Source organism: Mustela nivalis (genome assembly GCF_964662115.1).
Source record: "Mustela nivalis genome assembly, chromosome: 5".
In the NCBI taxonomy this organism is placed as follows: domain Eukaryota; kingdom Metazoa; phylum Chordata; class Mammalia; order Carnivora; family Mustelidae; genus Mustela; species Mustela nivalis.
The window spans coordinates 81,369,024-81,391,392 of NC_139024.1; the positions used below are offsets into that span (position 1 = coordinate 81,369,024).

Below are 22,369 nucleotides of genomic sequence, written 5' to 3' on the forward strand. Positions count from 1 at the left end.
GCTGCTCCCCCTGCTTGTGCTCTCTGTCAAATGAATAAATAAAATCTTTAAGAAAATTAAAAAAATATATATGTTTCAAATGATTAAAAAAAGAAGGCATCAAAGCCCTAGAAGATACCAAGACAGTGTAAAAAAGGGCAGATCTGAAAAAGAAACCACAGACATAGACATTTTTTAAAAACAAATTAGAACCTCAGTGGCTTGATTAAGCAGATAAGATAGAAGATGGAATTAGTAAACTGGGGTATTTCATTTGGGCCAGGCAATGCTCAAGAAGCTTCACTCATCTTCACACCAGGCGTAGGCAGGTGGATGGTATTGTTTCTTCCCACAGAACAAGCAAGGAAATAGGTGCAGAGAGGTGACGCCTTCTGCCCCAGGCCATCTCAAGTCTGTGTACCCAACCACTGTGCCATATTGTCTCTCGGGAGAGACACTCAGGAGAGAACTCAGCACAGGAAGATAAAGAGATGATAAGTAAGAGAAACCAAGAGATGGGGATGGAAATGGAATGAGGTCCAAAGAACATCCAGTAGAAATTCCAGGAGGAAGTAACAAGAACAGCAGAGGCAAGTAGTTAGTGCAAAACCGGATGGCTGAGAATCTGTTACGGTGGAGAGAGGGGAATCCTAGGATTCAAGATGCAGGAGTCCCAAGTAACATGAATACAAATAAATTCACAGAATTCATAGTCCAACACAGTAGTGAAACAGCAGCGTACCAAAGACAGAGCAGACATCTTTCAAAACCTCTAGGTGAATTTATTCCTAGAAGAGGGAGAGCTGGGAGAAAGACCCGTGGTAGGAGAGGAGAGATCTGGGCGGTGCACACAGTGGTGGGGCTAGCCGCAGGGAGAGCACAGGGAAGAGGCTGGGCAGGGCTGGGCTGCACTGTTTCAGGGGAGGACGACTAGCATGACTGTACCTCAGCCCCAGCCTCTCTTCGAAGACTCAGCCGTTCCAAGATCTCAAAGGGCTTAGGCATGCTCTCTCAAGTAAGTACAGCGTGCATGTTGCTCTCAGAACTTGAGCAACTATTTGGTGTGCGAATGAAAGAGAGGCATTTTGAAAAATGAAAGAAGATGGGGTCGGAGGGAGACAAACCATAAGAGACTCTTAATCTCACAAAACAAACTGAGGGTTGGAGGGGGGCGGGTAGGGAGAAGGGGGTGGGGTTATGGACATTGGGGAAGGTATGTGCTATGGTGAGTGTTGTGAAGTGTGCAAACCTGGCGATTCACAGACCTGTACCCCTGGGGCTAATAATATACTGTATGTTAATAAAAAATAAAAAAATGAAGAAGAAATGCTTAAAAAAAGAGAGAGAGAGAGGCCTTTTGAGAAAAGTGAGACCAACCTGGTACTTGCACTGGGACCACTGAGCTGATGTATTTCTAAAAGGCCATGCAGGAAATATTTTTGGAAGGCTATTCATGGTGACTCTAGTTGTGTCCATAACGGTGATTTCATTTTCTGCTAAGATTCAAAAAACAGCATAATAAACAGATCGCATCCTTCCTAGATGTTTTCTAGGCTGATTAGAAATATTAAGAAAACTTTAAATAGGAACAAAACCCAGTGCCATTTCAGCAGCTTCTGTGGTCAGTGTAGTTTTGTTTGTCAGGAAAGATATGTTGCAGTCAGAACTGTAAGAAGTGACAGAATGCCATCTTGGCCTCCCAATGGGATTTGATAACTGAAGACACCAGACAGTTAGAATGATCTCATTCTCACCTTATCACAGTTGCTGATGTTGCAAAACACTGAAAAGGACATAGCATTTTCCACTCTTATCTTCTACTTTAGGCTAGGCAGTGTAGGGTTTTACCAGACCTTTCCACTCAACCACCCCATCTGCACAGCAAGTCCACCTGGGGAAGTGCTGTTACAAAACCAAGTCCTATTCTCTCTCTGTCATGATTAGATCATGAGTATGGGCAAGAAATGTGGATGAAAATAACTTTAATTCACTGTAAACAAGTCTATTCCTGTGGACTAATATTTTAATGTTAGAAGGCTACATGCAGCCCACTGAGGGCCTGGATTAGAAAAACAGCTAATTCCAGAACAAAAACTTTGATAAATGTTGTTCCAACTAATTCTTACTTGTAAGGCTAGAAGGAAGGTGCATTAACGTCATTTTTATACAAGAAGAAACGGAGGCAAAGGGTTAGATATGACAGACCGAATATACAAATGGATAACGCACAGGCCATGCATAAAAACAGAACTCTGATTTACACCCCACAGCAATAAGCACAGGAAAGCAACCCATTATCCACAGGAGCCTGCCCAGAAGGCGAGCCCGCTAGAAGTCAGGCTTGCCAGTCAGACCAGGAAGCAAAGCAAGAATGTTTGCTATGATTACTAACTGATAGCCTCTCACATTTTCTGTACAGATTTCCAACGTAGGGCCAAGCAGAGAAGGACAAATACACATCCCTAACCCATTATCTGGTCAATCCACCCCATAGCTTCCCCATGCCAACAGCCTCCAAGCAAGGCACACCTGCAGCCCTCCCTTCTTTTTCCAACATGAAGCTTTCCATCCCTCTGCTGCCCTTCGGCTTCTCTGCCAAAATGCAAGCGATGGTGGCGGACTCCCATGCTCTAGTAAGCTCGAGTAGACTTCACTTGCTTGGCGGGTCTTATTTCCAGACTAACTGGCTCAAGATCCCTCAGCTATCATGCAGCTGATCAGGGTCTCGAACCAAGACCTGCCTGACTCCAAACCCAGCTCTTTCCACTGTAACCGCCTGCCCTTTGAGGAAGACTGAGCCTCAGACGCCTTCAACGGCTCAGCTAGCAGACACCAGTGAGAGGCAGGGGCACTGCGATTTGGCATAGTTTATTATTACAATTAGTATGCATATAAAACCATGTAAACTTCACAAAGTAAACAGTTTATACCCTAAAATAACCAAAAAGTCTGCTGTGAACTTCCAGCACCCTATTTTAAGATTTATAGTTTCACACAAAGTCATAGTTATACAAATAGAATCACAATATATTTTTCAGGTAAAGGATTTTTTTTTTTTTTTTTTTGGTCCACATTTTGTTAAACAAACACACATTTTCCTCTTTGGCAAAAGAGGGCAAATTCTGCACAGTAAATTCAACGCAAACAGATAAAAAGCACTGAACACGAGGTACGGCTGAGGTCTGGGCTAATTTGGAATCAGAGAGAACGCTGATTTTGTAAGAAACAAAATCAGTTCAGTTCCCCACCATCTCAGTAGAAAAGCTAGATGTGGATTTGGCCGCTGTCCCTTTTGCAAGAACACACCTCAAATAACTTTGTTTCATAGTGACAATGTGTTATTTCTGAAGAAAGTCACGCAAAGTGTGGGCGTCTGACCTCAGCAATATTTTTAATCTGAGGTACAAAAGCATCTGTCACAGTAAGTCCGGCTGCCATCACTGCGCCACCTTCATTCAGTTTGTTGGGAGAGCAGTTTTGGTGGCCCCTGCGTCTCCGCACTGGGCTTTGCAGACAGTTTGGAAAGGTGGATTTACATGTGAAAGCCAGACCGCCTCTGCGGGCAGAGGTGAGGAGGAAAGCCAAGTGGGATGAAGGCCCGTACCTCGGAGACCCAGGTCTGTCAGGCAGGGAAGCCGCCGGCGGCCCGCAGGAACCTATCCCAAGTGGCGTCCAAGGAACAGGCAGCTGCTGAGGTGGTTGTGTGCTATTGTGTTTTAATCTACAATCATAATTGCTAACAACCACCCTGGTGTGTTTCTCCTGCTTCAAGTAATTTCATTCCTTCCAAAAGAATGTTAGCAATGCTTTTAGTTCTGGTTATCAAAGGAAAGGAAATGAGCCACAATAACAACAAGATTAAGTTTAAACAGACCTGCTGCGAACACACTATCAGATAAAACAGACTTCGGGCGAACATACTATTACACGCGTTTCTGCAACAGCTTCAATCTCCCACTTAGCCTCTGTGCAGAAAAGCTGATCGAGCGAACTTAAGTTACTTTCATTCATGTTAAATACAACTCTGTACAGATTGCACATTTTATACGAAAGCAGCTCAGTGTCACAGAGAAATGAAAATGCCATCTGAAAATTGTCATTTTCCTAGCCCAACGGAACCCAACAGGCTCTTGCCCGAAGGGTCAGAACAAAACCAGATGCACTACTTTGTAAACAGTAGGAGGTGGGCCCTAGGACTCCACCGCAGGATCCTATGAAATCTCAGGCACACCCGCGCGCACACCCACGCACACGCGCGCGCGCACACGCACACTTGACCCCCCCTCTCCCGTCTGCCGCACACCGCTCGCGGCTCTGTACCGAAGCAGCGTGCTGTCACAGTGTGCTCACAGGAGAGCGGTCATGCCCGTGGGGCTCTGGGGTTGGAGGCAGTCTCTGGGGGCCGCATAGGCGGCGCTGGCGGCCGGCTTCGCCCGCGGCTCCTGGTAGTCCGGGTGGGCGCGCTCCGCCGTCGGGCCGCCGGTGGTGGGCTGATCGTAGCCCCGGCGCTCGGCGGAGGGTGCGGGGTGGGGCGGCGTCTGGTAGGGCGCGCAGCCGGCTGAGGGCGAGGGCGTGAGCGCCGGTCCCGGGCCTGGCACGTGGTAGCCGCCCAGCGCCGAGAAGGTAAGCCCCCGCGCGGCGGGCCGCTCCACGATGGGCGTGGCGTACTCCGGCTCGGGGTGGGTCAAGGGCAGGGCGTACTCGTGGCGGCCGGCCGACAGGGGGCAGTGGTAGTGGCCGCCGGCCCCGGTGCCCGGCGCGGCCTCGTCTGCCTCGGTGTCCATCGGGCGGAAGGTGGAGCCCTTCCTGGTCACGGTCCCCGTGCCGATCAGGAGCGGCGGCTGGTAATCTGCAATTAGAAGCGCAGGAGACACACCGTGTGTGCGCCGCCCGGACGCCCGGACGAGCCGGTTGTTGGCGAAGGCGGCGCCCTGGGGAACCAGCTCTTCTGAGTGCCTACCACATAGCAGGCAGGATGAGAAAGCCTGAGGTGTAAAAGGCGGAGGTGCCACACACACGGGCTTACAGAACAGAACTTTAGGAAGCCTCAGCGGGTCGCGGGAACCTGGAAAAGGCGGAGAGGACGCTTCCCCACACCTGGGAGAGGGGAGGGAAATACCTCATGGAGCTCTCAAAATGGCTCTCGAGATGCCAGATTTTGGAGTGGAGGCAGTAAATACTATGAGGAACGGGACCGGTGATTAAACAACCTATTAAAAACCATGGAAAGAAAGTTTGATGTGGTCAGAGTATGAGGGACATGGGGTACTTTAATGGAAAACCAAGACCAAAAGAATAGGTTGGGGTCTAATGACAATGGCGATAATACCAATGAAGCTCCCATTTATTGAGTCCTTACTCTGTGCCAGGCACTATTCTAAGATACTAAGGTATCAATTAATGAAGTCTTCAAAAAAAAATTACAATGAAGTACTGACTGTTACTCCATCTGACAAACGGAAAACAGAAGCAGACTGAGATGAAGTAACTTCTCCAAGATCACAAGGTAAGCACCCAATGGAGCCAGAGGTCGAGCTCAGATCCCAAGTGCACACTGTTAACGTAGACTCCCACATAGAGAACACTGAGTGCCCTACTAGCAAGTTTGGTTTAGTTCCATAAAAGAAACCTGCTGAGGATTCTAAAGAAGAGATTGGCAAAGTTAAAGGTAACCAGGAAGCTGACTAAAGAGGGAAAGATCAAAAAAATGAGAAAAAAAGAAAAAGTGTAAGTCTCTCGCAAGAGGTCTGGCAGCAGCCTTGGGAAGGCTATCCCTTGGAGACATGACTCAGGCAATATGTATTACCAACAATGTGGGGAGTGAGGAAAGAGGGGAGCTAAGACCCCTTCCCAGATGTTAAGCCCAGATGCCTGAGGTAGACAGTCGGGAAGCCACTCAGAAGAGAATGTATGGAGCAGTCATGGGGAGAGTTAGGAACAATGGGTTCAATTTTGGACCCACTGAGGAACTGGTGACATTCGCAGGTAGTCCAGCAGGTGAGATTACTGACCTTTGGGGGACAGGGAGGGAAGTCGGGGCTTAGCAGCTGAGCAGATAAAAACGCAAGGAAGTGCTCTCTATTGGGAGCTCTGGAGCAGGGGGGTCTCTCCTCTCTCTGAGGAGAGAGACTGTGGCTAAGTGGGGTGCGGGGGAAGAGCAAGACCTGGGGAGTCTCACAGTCAAGGTGCCCAAGAAGGACCACACAGTGGGGGAGGAGGACCGGCTGCACCAGAAGCTAAAGAACAATGAAAGGAATAAGAAGACAGACAAGGGGGTCTTCCCTCTCTTGTTTTATCTAGAATTGTAAGGTAGTACTAGAATTGGTGGGGGCCAAGGGGTAAGAAATAAGAAGATGGATTTTGGGTGGAGAGATGCTCTCTTTGCCCTGAAGCAGCTCAAGCAACCTTTCCACTGGTAGTCTTCTGCCTGATACAGACATGCACCACCTGGGAACTTCTGGGCCAGTGGGCCAGGGCATTGCCTGAAGGCCCACATTTCTAGCAAGCTCCCTGATACTGCTGGCCCTCAGAATGCACTTTGAGGAGCGAGAAGCTAAGTAGTGCTCCTAGAGTGCAGTTGGTGATGCCTACGTATCTGAGAACCAAGACAGGTCTGCAGAAAGAGTACACAAATTGAGAGCAAGTGTTTAGAAACTCACAGCAATTCAAGACTAACTTTACGTCCATTGCTCTAATAAAAGAATTAGAGCTTTGTATTTTGTATGTCTTTTATTTTATTTATTTATTTTTTTTTTTAAGATTTTATTTATTTATTTGACAGAGAGAAATCACAAGTAGATGGAGAGGCAGGCAGAGAGAGAGAGAGGGAAGCAGGCTCCCTGCTGAGCAGAGAGCCCGATGCGGGGCTCGATCCCAGGACGCTGGGATCACGACCCGAGCCGAAGGCAGCGGCTTAACCCACCAAGCCACCCAGGCGCCCCTGTATTTTGTATGTCTTTTAAAAAATGTTTTCTCCTAATTTATACAGTTGACCCCAAACAACAGGGGTTTAAACTATGTATGTGCAGTTATAGGCAGATATTTTTTTCAATACAGCATAGTACTGGAAATGTGTTTTCCTCTTTTTTATGATTTTCTTAATAACATTTTATTTTCTCTAATTTACTTTCTTCTAAGAATATAATATACACGGGCACCTGGATGGCTCTGTCAGTTAAGCAGCTGCCTTTGGCTCGGGTCATGATCCCAGGGTCCTAGGGTTGAGCCCTGCATTGGGCTTCCTGCTCAGTGGGGAGTCTGCTTCTCCCTCTCCTTCTGCCCCTCCCCCTGCTTATGCTCTCTCTCTCTTTCAAATAAATAAATAAATAAATAAAATCTTTAAAAATATATATATATTATCTAATGCATAAAACATGTTAACTGACTTTATTTTATTTCTAAGGATGGATTCAACAGTAGGTTGTTCTTGTCTGCAATAAGCTATGAGTAGTTAAGTTTTGGGGAAGTCAGAAGTTATACATGGATTTTTGACAGTGCAGGGGGGCCAGCATCCCTAACCCCCTTGTTGTTCAAGGGCCAACTGTATTGTATTTTACAAAAGTATTAGTTCTCAATGAATTAGAAATAATTTTTTAAAAGGCAAAAGAAGAAAAAAAAGGATCCTTCCCCCAAGAAAGTCTGAGAAGCTTGATTTTCAGGGATGACTTATCACAACACAGAGGCCATTCTATCACTGGACAGCTTCTTTCATCTCCCAGCTCATCTTCTATAAGGGCAGGAGCTGTTCTTAATTCATCTTTCCAGTCCCTCTTTCTTAGTGTCTTCATCAAAATCTTAGCAACAGATTAATTCAGGGCTTCCAGATTTTCATGGTACCTTGGGGCCACTGCTATAGGTCTGTTCTAGCCCCTGTCAGTGTACTGGCCTCGTCTGAATGGGCTTATTTCCCTCCTGGTCTCGCTTCTCCCAGAAGCAGCACTTCCCACCCGAGAGCACCGTCCCAAGGGGTTGCCGCTTACCTGCCATATCACTTGTGATGAGATCTAACTTTTGCGTCATTTCCTTTTCATTATCATAGCTGATGGTGAACTCGGTGGACTGATGTCTGGCAAAGGGATATTTGATCTGCTTCCAACAGTCTGGAATAAAGATAACACGAAACACCACTAATATCTCAGAAGCATAACGCACATTGTCCACGATGTGTTTCTCGATGAGTTGGGGTCAGGCCACCTCCTGCCGGCTGACCTTACATGTAGAGAGTGGCCACGGCTCCTCAGATATATGTAGTAGAGACAGCATACTGCGGTCGTTACAACAGCGAACACCATTCCAACCATGCTTTCCACCTGCCTTCACGATGTATTTGTGTACCCCTTGTGTCCCAGATTATCCCTATGTTACACTTGGTGGCATGGCTTCCCATCATCTGCACAGATGTGACACTCATGTCTCAGGAACCAACACTTTTGGCTCTTGAGACTCTGCAGAGGTGGTGTCCCAAAGGCCTCCTAAGATTCAGAGGTGTCCTTCCCTGCTGCTGTCTCTGGACTGTAGATGACTCATTGCATGGGCATCCTGTAGTCCTAAGGATTTTCTGCAATTGAACCTGAACCCTGCCTGGTTCTTCCTTTGCTTTCCCAGGATGGGAAATACCATGGAAGACTGGAGATGTGGGCCAACAACATACTTTGTGAAAATAGGGCTTTTATAACTTCTCCTGGGTGACAGGCAATGGGGTGGCCTAAACTCCAGTACCCTCCCTCCAAAAAAAAAAAAGAATGTTGATAAATGATGGGATAATGCTGAACAAAAGTAAAAGTAACTGGCCATGAAAACTTCCAGTTGAAATAAAGAGATATGATACAATATTCCATCCCTTTTAGGCTTGCTAACTTAAAGGCTATAGAGCTTATTTTTTTAACCACGTTAAGTGTGGGCCACAGACCTAATAATGCTTTTAATTTGCAGACCCTGTCCCTTCTCTAAGACAAAATAAAATCATAGATAGAGTTTTTTCTGTAAACCAACCTGTTTTCTGGGCCTTAGCTGATCCATATGGATTTCCTTTCTTCTTCTTCCTATAGAGACAAAAGAATCTTACTTGAAAAACTTCCTAAGTTGTAAGTATTATTATAGAAGAATACGTGAATTCTTCAGAAGAATAATTTAGTAGAATTCTTTTAGAATTTTAGAAGAATTTTTAGTAGAAGAATACTTTCTACCCCTACCCAACTTGTTTTTAAAACATGTATTAACATTTTATCTTGGCCAAAGTAAGGCTGCTTCTCTACACATGAACATCAGAAAAGCAAACAGTTTGGTTTTGTGATTATTTGCATAATTAGAGAAGAAACTTAAAAATGCCAAGGCACATACTTTCTAAAGGCTGCAAAGATTCCTATTCCAAGCAGCAGGGCAAGGAGCACCGGCAGAATTGTAACAGCTGTGATGTTTATTCCTAGGAAGAGGGAAAGCCGCCATATTAAAACAGAAATGAGCTGCAGCCCAAGTTCAGTCTAAAACTCAACATTGATTTGAAAGGTCTTCAACGGTTTAATACCTAAGATTCAGAGGTGAATTTGTGCTAGGCATTTCCTGATATTAGAAAGCAAACAGAGGGGATATAAAATTCTGGCTCAAGTTTAGGAAAATAATTTTTTTTTTCCCCAAACGGCAATTTTTGGTGGTCTTCGGGGATTAACATTTACTCCGAACTTGTTGGGACGACATTAGGCTGCACAATCAGAATTGAGGGGAAGGTTTTACGCTGGCCCACCCAGCTGGTTGGGAGGTAATCAGCTCAAGAAACCAGTTCCTCCAGATGGTGGGAGGCTTTGCACGTGTGCACTAACAGTAGCTGGGGGAAAGGGAAGAAGAGCCCTGGGCTTCCTGTTACCAGGACTCTGGAGCAGTGGGCTAAGAGGAAATGCAGCCCGATGACCTCAGAGAGCATTTCCACTCTGCTCACAGAACACCATGTCTTCCTACTTTAAAAAAGGAAGTCACTTTAACAGCTACTAAAGCAGGCTCCAACCTTGTACACACTATGCAAACTAAAGGAGGAATATTTGTTCTTCACCCTTTATCTGTGATCCTTGAGAAGGGATCATCAACAAAGGGATGATCAGGAGTGGAAATGTGTAGTTCATGAAATGGGGGGGGGGGGTAAAGGACCTTCAAAAGGAACAAAAGTCGTAAATAACTGGGTTATTATTTACCAGAGTGGAAGTTTGGGAGAAATCTAAGAACTTAAGCTTCCAACAATAGGGGAATGGTTAACTAAGTGATGGTATGTCCATAGGAAAAACACTATAAATGTATTAGCAACTGTGTTTTTTAACTATTTAATAACACTGGCAGATGCTCATGATACAAGGTTAAGCAAAAAAATCTATGCTACAGACAAAATATGTGGTATGCTACCATTTTTTCTCAAAGATATAGACAAATATGGTAAAGTGGATACAGTGGAATATGGTGATTATCTGTGGATGCTAATTTATGGCTTATTACTCTCATATTTAGATCTCTAATCTTTCTAAATTTTATAAAATTACACAAATCATTTTATATTCTGAAAAAAATAAATGTACTTTTAATGTTTACTACTTGAATAGGTTATATGTTTACATATTTAAACTTCAAAAAGTTTACGAAAGTCTCCCTCCTACTTCTGTTTCTCCTCTACAGGAAGCCAGATTATGTTTCTTGACATTCTTCCAGAGTTTTGGGATGATTATCTCTCTCTATATATATATTTGTTCTTTATTCCCTTTTTTTAAAAAAATTATTTATTTGAGATAGAGAGAGTGAGCACAAGCAGGCAGAGGGTCAGAGGAAGAGGGAGAAACAGACTCACTGTGGAGCAGAGAGCCCAATTTGGGTGGGGCTCTATCCCAGGATCCTGGGATCATGACCTGAGCCGAAGGCAGACACTTAACAGATGGAGCCACCCAGGCACCCCTCTTCATTTCCTTTTTTGCATACTTGGTAGAGTGCTACATGGATTATCCTTTCCTTTGCAAATTTCCTTAAGTTTGTCTCTACCCCAGAGCTTCCCCATTACTAAACATTTATTTTTCATAACAGCAGAGTATTCCATTGTATGGAGGTAATATGATTTTTCCATAAAATCTTTACCCGGTGTTTGAAGGGCAAATACTACTTTTTCTACTTACAGTTTTACACGGAAGAGTTGTGATTATACATCACTTTACACATACCCAGCTACCTGTGGACCCTCTGACTCCAGACATTCATACGACAGAGAAAAAAGTTTTTGTTGAAGCTACTGTAATCATCACATAGAGTCCGATTATCCTCCTGAGGAAACCACAAAACAGTTAGTGCTCTACCTGTGGGTACTTCTGGAGAGGGGACGGATTTTGTGATCATCTCATCTTCTCTTTCAGTGGCACTGACAGTGTTTGGACTTGCTTTGTGCAACACCAATGAATCATTACCTAAGGTAGAGGAGATGTTGGAAGAACCCCATGAGTAACAACCATCTGTGAGAGGGCAGGAGCAGAGCCAAGTAACTCGCTGACTTGCCTTGTGTGATCTGGCAGCCAAAGAGTTCCACTTTCAAGGCTATCCTCTGGTGCCACGTCTGGGGGACAACCCGCACGTATCTAGCCACGATGGGAGGGATGAAATTATTCCTCACTGGATCCCGAAAATTAGAGTTGCCCTGAAACACCTGTAGAATCAAATAACTTTAACCTGAAGAGGCTGGTAGTTAGCTCCTCGGTCTTTCCCACCTGACCCCTAGCTGGTTTTAGGACACCAAAGCCAGGAACCCAGGTCTGCTGTAGTTCCGCAGACACGCCTGGTAGTGAAGCTACAAGGCTTTGCCAACAAAGGCAGTGCTGCAGATCTGTTTTCTGGAAACACACTGATAAAACATTTGGCGACCTGCTCTCCCACTCAGTTCTTTCCTCCAAAGTTTCTCTTACCTTTTCTTTATTACTCGCAATTCCTTTATAGGTCCTCCACTTGGAGTTGTTGTTTTTGAACTTCATCACGAAACTCTTAACGTAAAAGTTGAAATTTGACTGTGTGGATCCTGTGGTCATAATTCCTGGTAAGAAAATATTACTGATAGGTTAGATTTTACAATATATATAGCATGTAGTACAATTCCAGGTTTCTTTTCTCTTTCTTTTTTTTTTTTTGTTTCCTCCTTGAAATCTTAAATCATTTTACAGACCAATTATTCTTATTTGCATTTTAAAAACTGACCACAGCTGAGTGTTTCCACACTGACAACATGCCATAAAAAGGTTTCATCTAGGGGCACCTGGGTGGCTCAGTCGGTTAAGCATCTGCCTTTGGCTCAGGTCATGACCCCTGGATCCTGGGATTAAGCCCTGCATTAGGGAGCTTGCTTCTCCCTCTCCCTCTGCTGCTCCCCATGCTTGTGCTCTCTCTCTCTGTGTCAAATGAATAAATAAAATCTTTAAAAAAAAAAGTTTAATCTAATCCCTATATCCACACTTAATAATCTGCACACAGGCTCTTCCCATCAAGACAATGTGAAGGCCTGTTACTTTTAGAAAAGACACAGAATGGTTTGATGTAACTAAAGAGGTACCTATCTATGCAGCTCAGAAATATAATTTCAACTGCCCGTCATTTTGCATTTGTGAAACTGTACCTGTTATTTTCTTTTTCTCTCCCAAATCAGTCTCCAGCCACTCGCGCTGTTTGCGGTTCTTGCCACTGTCCCTCGAAGCCCATGACAGGTCTTGGCCCTGAACTTGGGCATGGCCAGGAGACCAGTGAACCTCTTCTCCCATCTCACTGACCCACTGCCAAGAAGCTCTGATCTGTGTTTCAGGTTCCAAACTCAATGATCTGCTGCAACCTAAAAAAAAAAAAAAAGCCAAGAAAGTATTTCAGATATAAACACAAGATTAAAGCAAAAAAAAAAAAAAAAAAAAAAAAAAGTACTCCAACTCGTGTAGAATAATTTAGTTGATTTATTTCCATTCTGGTATCAAATCAACTGTTTAATTACGAGTTTTTAATAACCTCTACTTTTCATCTGACTCATTTGTACTTTGGTCCCTTCCACTTGCTGCTTTTCTTTTTAATGGATCTCACTGAAGTCACATCTGAAGTCACATCTCCTATAAATGACATCTCTTTGTTCCCACTATAGATTTTCCTTTTGAGATCTCTACATTCACCCTCATTTCAGCAAAGTACAATGTGTCTTAAAGGTTTAAAATACCACGTTTCTTCTCATTTGATTAGAGGGGACATTATTGTCTGTGTTCTTGAAGAGAAAGGACATCGGGTGTTCTGAAGATCAGTAAGTCGTACTCAGCATTGTCCTTAGGACTTAACTTTTACCATGTCCAAGACAATGCAGAGGTTAGCAAATAAAGGCTACACTCCTCTCCTGGACAAAGAAGACATATTCATATTGTTCTCCTGGAAACATTTTACTTTATGTTGAAAGAATATTTCCACAGAATGAATTTTGTGACGGAGGGGCTAAAAAGCCTTTATTTTGCACACTCATGTTCAATCACTTTATTCAAGATAAACATAAATCAAACTGTAATATTTAAAAACTTTTCCTGGGGTGCCTGGGTGGCTCAGTGGGTTAAAGCCTCTGCCTTCAGCTCGGGTCATGAGCCCCGCATTGGGCTTTCTGCTCAGTGGGGAGCCTGCTTCCTCCTCTCTGCCTGCCTCTCTGCCTGCTTGTAATCTCCATCTGTCAAATAAATAAATAAAATATTAAAAAAAAAATATAAAAGCTTTTCCTGTTAAAATCTAACAGAGAGGCATTTATCTTAACATAAATGGCATTTTGAATTTTTACTTTTTTGGCATAAAGTTTGACAGATCTTGGATTATAAAGAAAAATATGTTCTACTTCATGCTAATTGAGTTACTGTCTCAGTGTTTTTTTTTTTTAAGATTTTATGTATTTATTTGACAGAGATCACAAGGAGGCAGAGAGGCAGGCAGAGAGAGAGGGAGAAGCAGGCTCCCCACTGAGCAGAAAGCCCAATGCGGGGCTCGATCCCACGACCCTGGGATCATGACCCAAGCCAAAGGCAGAGGCTTTAACCCACTGAGCCACCCAGGTGCCCCTGTCTCAGTGTTTTTAAGTTACAGCATACTTGTTGCTGTGTGACCTGTGGCGGGGGGAAAGAAATAAAATCCTTTAAACTTTATCATTGGAGGGGCCTTGGAGGAAACGCTGCCACTGAAGACTTTAAAATATCAAATTCTTAAGAGAAACAGGATCCTTACCATTGGAGGTGAAGAGAAATCGCTTGTCGGACAGGGAACCACTGCAACAATAAACACAAACAGGAGGAGGTGAGTTGCTTACCTGGGTCGCAATGGCGGACACAGCACCACAGCCCAGGCACCACAGAACCTTCCTGCTCCTCATGGGATCCTCGCCGCACCCTGGCAAGGCTCTTAGCTTCTTCGTCCCTGGCCTTCTAGAGAGAAACTCAGCACCACTGAAGGGAAGCAATGTTCCTCAAGCCACCCAGGTGGCAAGTGGCCAGGACTGTGAGTTACAGCTGTAGGGTCAACATCTTGCGTGGTTTCCATCATTGCCTCATTGTGTGGGGAAGGGAAGTGCACACATACAGTACAACCTTAAGACCCAGTTGATTAATCCCTGGCAATGGAGGCAGAAAGAATGACAGCCCTGAATGCTCCCGTTTGCTTCAGTAGCCGCCCTGGCGCACCCCAGCTGCGGTCTATGGTCAAGGACCACGGAGAGAAATGAAGAAGACCGGCCATTTTTAGAAGAATGACCATGTCATTTGCTAGCTGCCTTCTCCACAAACTTTGCTCCTTCCCCAGTGGTGCCACTCTGGGGCAGCCTCAGCCCTGTCTCCCTCCAGTCATGCTGCTCCCTACTGTGGTAAGCGACACACAGCCGTGAGCCATCCCGATGCTGGATGACAGGTGCGGTGGGAGAAAACTCACAGCATCTCACGGACCTGGCCTGAGCTGGGCCTCACCCCTGGGGGACAGTCCCATGGCTGAGCTGGCATTAATCCCTGGGCCTGTGGACTCTAAGATTTCTACAGTGTGTGGTACTCTCACAGGCAAACATCCTATTGGCTTTGTTCTGCCGCTGTCTCCTTCAGTAGGGAAGAGATTCTAAGGCCCAAGACCATATCTACCTTTTTGTAAATCCCTTACCAACTCAACAGCATAAAAATACCTAGAAAATACGGAGTTCTCAAGATGAATCTTGCGTGCATAGTACTCACTATATTGATACTAGAGAAAGCCCAAGAGGTAGATGTCACTGCTGTGCTCAATTACTTTACAATCTGAGAGTACTCCTTGTTCTTTAAATGTTTAACTCTGAATTATATCCGGCAACCATGGACAGAAAGAGTCCTGAACATTGAAATCCTCGGAGAACCGAGAAAGCATCTGGACAAGAGTCTAAGAACCTTCCCATCAAAGCTCTTGTGGCTGTTGTCGTTTCAAAGTACCAGGCAATCTAACTCCCTGGAATGGACGTTTTCGTCCATCTTCCTTGTCCACTCTCCAATGGAGACTCCACAGCCCTGCCATTCCGAATAAGGTTCTTTTATAACCTCTGCACTGACTACAGCGCAGCCACCCATCACTTCTCCCAGGAAAAGGCGGACCCACGGGAGGCCCGGCACTTGCCGCCATTCACGATAGCACCAAAGCCGGGGAGAAGATCCAGCTCTCCTAAGTTTTAAAGAAAGGCGCACCTTGTTCACATTCGAAGTTTCATTAATTTATTTAGAGCCTCTATGTGACTGCTTTTTTCATTTTTTTCTCATGTTCCTGCACGAAGTATTACACTTAAAATTTTGCCCAAATAAAGCCACCTGATATCGGGGTAACTCGGAGGGCCTCAACTTGCTCCCACTGCCACAGGACACTAAAATATTTATTTGGCTGTTGTTGAAAAAGAGAAGTTAGGGAAAGAAGGATAGCTGTGGAGTTAGCCGTGGGAAGACACTGCCAAGGAAGGCTCTGCTCGGAACAGCTCTCTGCCTGGCTCTTCTCTGTGATCAGCTGGAATATGTTTTTTCCATTGCCCTCTAGTAAGCTAAATACAACCCCTCAGAGAATTCTATCAGTAAATGAGCCTCCTCTTTTAGAAACGAAGGGGTTCTGAGATGGTCACATATCAGGGTGAATGAATTCAGTCTGATGATTGGAGTAGCCAGCCTTCCCGGAGGGCTCTCCAGAAGCAATCAGGAGGAGGCTGATGTAAACCAAAAGAAAGGCCTTCCCTGCTGGTGGTGTGAGCCTTCACCCTCGGGCTGAGGTCAGACTCTCTTCCTGATTCCATTCTGGTCTCCTCAAATCAAGGAAGTGACCCGACCCGGATGAATCCCAGAAGAACCCTAGATATTTACTTTAGGGACTCCTTCTTCCTCAGCGGCAGCGCTTCCTTCTGTGTTTTTTCCTGAACACCAAACAATCATGTGTGGGAACAGAAGTTCAATGACCGCAGGCACACTACTTCCCCGGCAGTGAACCATCACAGATCAAAACAGCTGCCCCCCAAAAGCCTGGGAGTTGGGATGAGAGCAAGAGATGTGCTCATGTGTCATTTACTCTTCTCTGCTCAGGACAAAGAGCCAGAGCAAAATCAGAGCTAGAAGGAAAAAGGGACCTTGAAATAATTCTGGACTTTCTCTTCTCACCAAAACAAAAATCCAACAATTTGTTCAAAAAAACCACAGGCAGTGTGAAGTAATACTCTTCCTCATTCATTCCAGGTGGACACTTCTGGACTCTTCTCTTTGCACCAACATTTAATTTCCAATTACATAAAGTGACTTCATCTGTATCAAGCCCAGAAGTAATTAAAAACATGTCTACTTCTCTTTGACGATTTAAATAATTGCTTTTTCAAAAGTATAATAAGATCCTAGTAGTACAACCTTAACTTTTTATGATCCTATTTTTCTACAAAAGAAGCATCGAAATGTATACAAACATAGGCAAGAGATAAAAAAAAAAAAAAAAAAGAAAGGAAAACAGATTTAAAACCAGAGCAATTCTTTGCTCCTATCCGGAGATGCGGTTCCCAACAAATCCAGGCCACAGCACGGCATCTTCCTGAAATAGTGTCCTGGTGTCAATATATCAGACCATAAAAAATGTAAACAGAAACAGATCCTCAAAAGTCAAGATGAAGCTGACACAGCTTAGTGTGTATAAGTCATCACTTTTATTATAAATCGGAATATAATATTTATGTTCCAAAAACCTTGAGGCAAATACATAAGTGAAAAATATATGTATGCACACATGTGGCACATGTGTATATAATACACATATGCATGCATATATTTATATAGTACATATGTGTTCATGCATACATGTATGTATAAATACATGTGTGCATACATAAAATTAAATATAATACACACATATATACATTTTATTTATTTGAGTAAGAATTTTGCTTTCTAAAGGTACTCTGTTACTAAGCTTTTAGATCTTAAATTTGGGACTGATTTGTCTTTGAATGATCACACAATAGGAAAAGAACACTTTGGGACCTCTCAAAGCTAAAAGTCTTATCCAGGGGGAAAGGAGAGGGGAATCCTATCCATTGTAAGCAAGGAACACAAAGACAGAGCGGTGAGCCTCCCCATCAGAGGGCAGACCGCACGCACCCAGTCCTTAGTGGATGGCTGCCTTCTATGGATTATATACAGCATCACTTGCATGGCTTGTGAAAGACATGGACTGGAAAACCCTGTCCAGTTACCCCACCTGCAGCCCCGACTCAGAAATGCCCATGGGAGCTCTGCCTTTTCCTTCAGTCACCTGCCAGCCAGGGCCCTGGATGCACACATGGCACGCTCACTGCCACAACTCCTCTATGTCCCTCTCTGGGCTTTGACTCTGCTCTCGTGTCCCCATATGCCTGGTTCCTGCTTCCCACCAAATCCAAGACTTGCCTCTTTCATGAAGGTGACCTAACCAGTTTCTCCCCCAACTTCAGCCATGGCTTCCAAATCCTCTCTCTTGTGAACTTAAGACAACACCTCAGTCCAGACGTGGGTGTTGGCCCCTAAGTTCATTTATGAGTTCATCAACTGGTTCTTTGGAACTTAAGATACATTTTTCCAAAAAACAGTATTATAACTCAGAGTCAGAATCCCCATTTGAACTTCAATATTGCTAAACTAAGCTTTAATATATTTTATATATAAACTAAGGCAGAAGGGGAAGGGAAAAAAAACCTACTATAGAACTTTCTCAAAATGACATCAGAGTCACTGTATTTATGCGAACCAGGGAAGCTAACAACCCCCTTATGTAATTTCTTTTCACCAGTTGAGATGGTCCACACCCACTTGGAGAACAGAGCAGAGAAACATGATTGTGTTCTTTCTGCCCACAAGCAGGGACCACAGCAAAATGGCGGGGTGGGGGGTTAGAGTGGGGATGGTTGGTGATCTGCACATGGTCTAGGGAGTGGTAGAGAATACAGGCCCTGACCTCCCTTTCCTTACTTCTGGATCCTGAAATGCCTGTAGTCTCTCTTGTGCCGTATTTTGGGGACCAAGACTATGTGACAACCTGTCCAAAAAACACAGGGTCATGGTAGCAGGAAGACATTTCTGGGGCCGATAGGGAGGGGGCGAGAGATAAATACCGTGGCTTGAGGATCAAGCCTCCCTCCCAGGCTCCCAGGGACAGCCTCCCTCTAGCCCATTCCAAGCTGCCTGTTTCTATGGGCGACAACCTGGACTACAAGGCAGGCTTGTATTTAGTTCTAACAGCTCTTGTTTTCTACTCCAGAAGCTGAGGAAACCTAAAAGCATTAAAAGCTCAGGTTGAAAAACTGAACAATTGAACAATTGACATATTTTTTTCTCATGAAGCTATAAGAGCAGAGAATACCAGCAAGCAGAGAGGTGTATGTTAACAAAAGCCCTCTTTTTTTTTTTTCACTTCCCAACTATTACTCATCACTAGGAGCTTGTCTCCAGGGGATCTTCTGGGGTACTTGGCAGTTCTATGGAGGCTTATTTTAGTTCCCCGTCTCCTTCAGTACCTTTGGCAATATTGCAGATAACCAGTAATTTATTAAAACTGGGAAAACTGAAAATGGATTGCCTTTATTTTCTCCTCCCAAAGAACCTGAGAGTAGAAACACTCCTTTGCCCCAGACCTTCAGAGATGTGTCATTTCAACTCACTTGTCTGCATAACCAGTGAGCGTCTTTACTGTTGGGCTGATCTTCCACAAAGACACCGTAAATGCTGCTTGAAGCACTCACACACATTCTTTGCAGCTGACGAACCCTTGGTATCATAAGCCCACTGTCCCTTCCAACTTGTGAGCTGATAAATTATGCCTTTGGGGTCACCTTCTACTCAGAACAAAAGACAAAGTACTTACTCTTTTGAGAGCACACCGTTGGCCAGGATTCCTTCATATCGACTTAGCCCTTTGCGCTGAAGCACGCTGATCTGACCGCCCAACTCATCTGCAATGATTCCTGCATGGATGGCTGCTTTGCACAATAATGAGGTCTGAAATACAGCAATGTCATCACTCACGGCTACTCAAGAACACATTTAAAATATGGTGGGAAGTTTTCATCTTCTTCTAACATGTGGTCAGGATCCTTATTTGACCCACGACATTGCTACATTATAATTCATTTAAATAAAAAGTAAAAGAGGAGGGGAAAAATTATTGTATAGCCATCTCAAAGTGACTTCAGAGTTCCCACATTTACACCAGCTTGGGCACACATCCACTAGAGAGGGAAGTAGGTAATTTATAGTCGTGGTGGCCCCCCAGGGAATAACGCCTCCCAACCATCACGCTCCCATGTAGGTACTCCAATTGATGGCATGGACCTCATAACTTGCTTGGTTCTGCTGCAGATGACACAGCCCAACCAAATGCCACACACATCATCGTGGCCACCTTTGACCCTCTGGTCCCACCTGATGTGCCACATGACTGCAGGAGCTCTTGTAGACAAGGGGAGATTAAGAACTGACCAGTCCAAATTGCTGACTCACAAACTCATCAGCAAATAACATGGCTAAGGAAAGAATAGCAAAGGGAAAGGGAGAGGGAGAGGGAGAAGCAGCTCCCCATCGAGCAGGAAGCCCTATGCTGGGCTCCATCCCAGGACCCTGGGATCATGACCTGAGCCGAGGGCAGGCATCCAACCAACTGAGCCATCTAGGCACTCCCATGGCTACAATTTTAAGCCACGAAATTTTGGGGTGGCTGGTTAAGCACGAACAGATAACTCATCAGTTTCTTACATCTGCTTTCCCAGATACACCAAGATTATTTGAGAATGTGAACCTTCCATATCACAGTTTCCTTTTATAATTAATTCAGAGATTGAACAAGGCACCAAAAAACAAAACAGTGATGTCAACCACATAATATTAAATGGAACCAAAACTTCACAAAGGTCTTACAGCTATAAGAATGAGCAACCCAGAGCCCAAAGCCTCCATCTCATTTCCTGAGTCTCTTCTGGAAGGGTCAAACAGCTGGCATCTGCTCAGTCCTCCATCATTGCTGCCTGGAGTGACCAAGCAAGTGGGAGCACCTGACCGGCCGGTTAGCAGGTGCCCCTGGGACTGGAACTGGCCCACTGGCAGTGGGGCTGGGGTAGGACTAAAACTCGTTCATGAGGTACCCAGGCCCCGAGGTCCCTGTGGGCACAGACCTGTGTGGGGAAGTGATTAGGCAGTCAGCCCAGGACTGAGGAGCTGAGGAACAGCATTTTCTAAATAAATTTTAGCAATGCCTCACTTCTCCATGATGGCTAATGCCAAACTGAGAAAAGCAGCTCATGAAATTGTGTCTCAGTAAGTGGACTTGGGAATTTCTCTTTGTGTTAACGATAACACTGTTGCCTTAATTTTCCATAGAACAATTCTCTTGGATTAAGGTTATAATATCTGGGGCACGAAGGAGACCAACTGTATTTTGTAATAACGTGGTTGCAATGAAATTGAAAATTTCTGTGATCTTCGATTGAGAGAGCATATATTTCCCAAACTAAATTAAATCTGGAAAATGAGTCAGGTTTGCAATAATGACTATCACAGCCAAAAGAGGGGAAAGTTCCTGACAGAAAAGAAATATGAAAATGCTAAAAGACAGATGCAGACACTACCCTCCTTGATTTTGGAGAAAAAAAGAATTAGAAGATGCAAAAAAGATAATGATCTTTAAACTAAAGAGGCAGCTTGTGGGTGTTTTTTGTTTTTTTCTGGAATGTTCTTTTCTTAAATAGGTTTGTTATCATTGTTTTAGATTCTTGGGATACAAAATGCAGCTGCCAATTGTAATGGAAAAGCTATGAATTTAAATTTGGTAATTTAGCTCATCATCCTGGCTTTGCCTCTAACTCTACCAAGTGTGACTAAGTCATGTCACTACTCTGGACCTGGCTTCCCAATTCCTCTGTATAATAAAAAGCCTGGACTGCATGATGTCTGGTATCTTTTCTAGTGGGTGTCATCTTGTGATTCTAATGGGCCCCCTATATACCGACTATAGGGTCCATACACACCTGCCCAGCTCTCTCAGCCTCAAAATGAAAAACAAATTGGTCCAGTGGTCTACTGGGCAGATAATCCCACTATCCCTGGGATCATCTATCTTCCTTGGAATTTGTTCTGGGGATGGGATGGTCTTTATCCCAGGAGCCCTGCCTAGTGGGTAGCTCTCACTGGACTTGGCATGTCCACGGCCTCCTTGGTTACAAAAGGTCAGGTTTACAAGTCATTAAGCAATAGGACCTAATACAAGCATCATGGGCCAACATACATTCCCATTCTCCATAGTGACCACCATTGAGCGACCTCAATGATATGTATATACCCTTTTAATGGAATTTATTCCATTGCAGCTCATGCTTTCCATAATATCAAACGTGGGCCATAGGATACAACTCCAAGAGACTAACCACCAGATCTGGCTTTTACAGTATTATGATAAAATTATTAGCCCTTTCCAGGACTGTTTCCTTTAAAAAAAAATCCTCTCTTAGTCAACCAACTTAAATAAAATAGATGTTCACTTAAATTGGAGATTTTTGTTATTAATCTTAAAAATTTACTTTCACTGAACTTGACCCTTAAAAATTCCCTTTTGGGGGCACCTGGGTGGCTCAGTGGGTTAAGCCGCTGCCTTCGGCTCAGGTCATGATCCCAGGGTCCTGGGATCGAGTCCCGCATCGGGCTCTCTGCTCAGCAGGGAGCCTGCTTCCCTCTCTCTCTCTCTCTGCCTGCCTCTCTGTCTACTTGTGATCTCTGTCTGTCAAATAAACAAATAAAAATCTTTAAAAAAAAAAAATTCCCTTTTGAAGAGCGGCAAAATTTATACTTTGATTTTCTGGCTATTTTCGAGGTCCAAGCCTTGCTGATATGTAAATATAGGA

The 22,369-nt window shown here is 44.3% G+C and overlaps 1 protein-coding gene across 3 annotated transcripts in view; it reads right to left on the minus strand.

The window, feature by feature from the left end:
* Nucleotides 1-2,831: 2,831 nt before the first annotated feature.
* Nucleotides 2,832-22,369, minus strand: part of DCBLD1 (discoidin, CUB and LCCL domain containing 1) — a 67,486-nt gene continuing 47,948 nt past the window's right edge. For all 3 annotated transcript variants that reach the window (XM_082729436.1, XM_082729435.1, XM_082729437.1), the window contains 10 exons: nt 19,345-19,478; nt 14,212-14,252; nt 12,599-12,808; nt 11,898-12,022; nt 11,494-11,641; nt 11,298-11,405; nt 9,319-9,400; nt 8,971-9,020; nt 7,959-8,078; nt 2,832-4,828 (listed from right to left, as the gene is read on the minus strand). In XM_082729436.1, the coding sequence (XP_082585562.1) occupies nt 4,326-4,828; nt 7,959-8,078; nt 8,971-9,020; nt 9,319-9,400; nt 11,298-11,405; nt 11,494-11,641; nt 11,898-12,022; nt 12,599-12,808; nt 14,212-14,252; nt 19,345-19,478 (1,521 nt within the window). In that variant the 3' untranslated portion in view covers nt 2,832-4,325. The remainder of the gene's footprint in view (nt 4,829-7,958; nt 8,079-8,970; nt 9,021-9,318; nt 9,401-11,297; nt 11,406-11,493; nt 11,642-11,897; nt 12,023-12,598; nt 12,809-14,211; nt 14,253-19,344; nt 19,479-22,369) is intronic.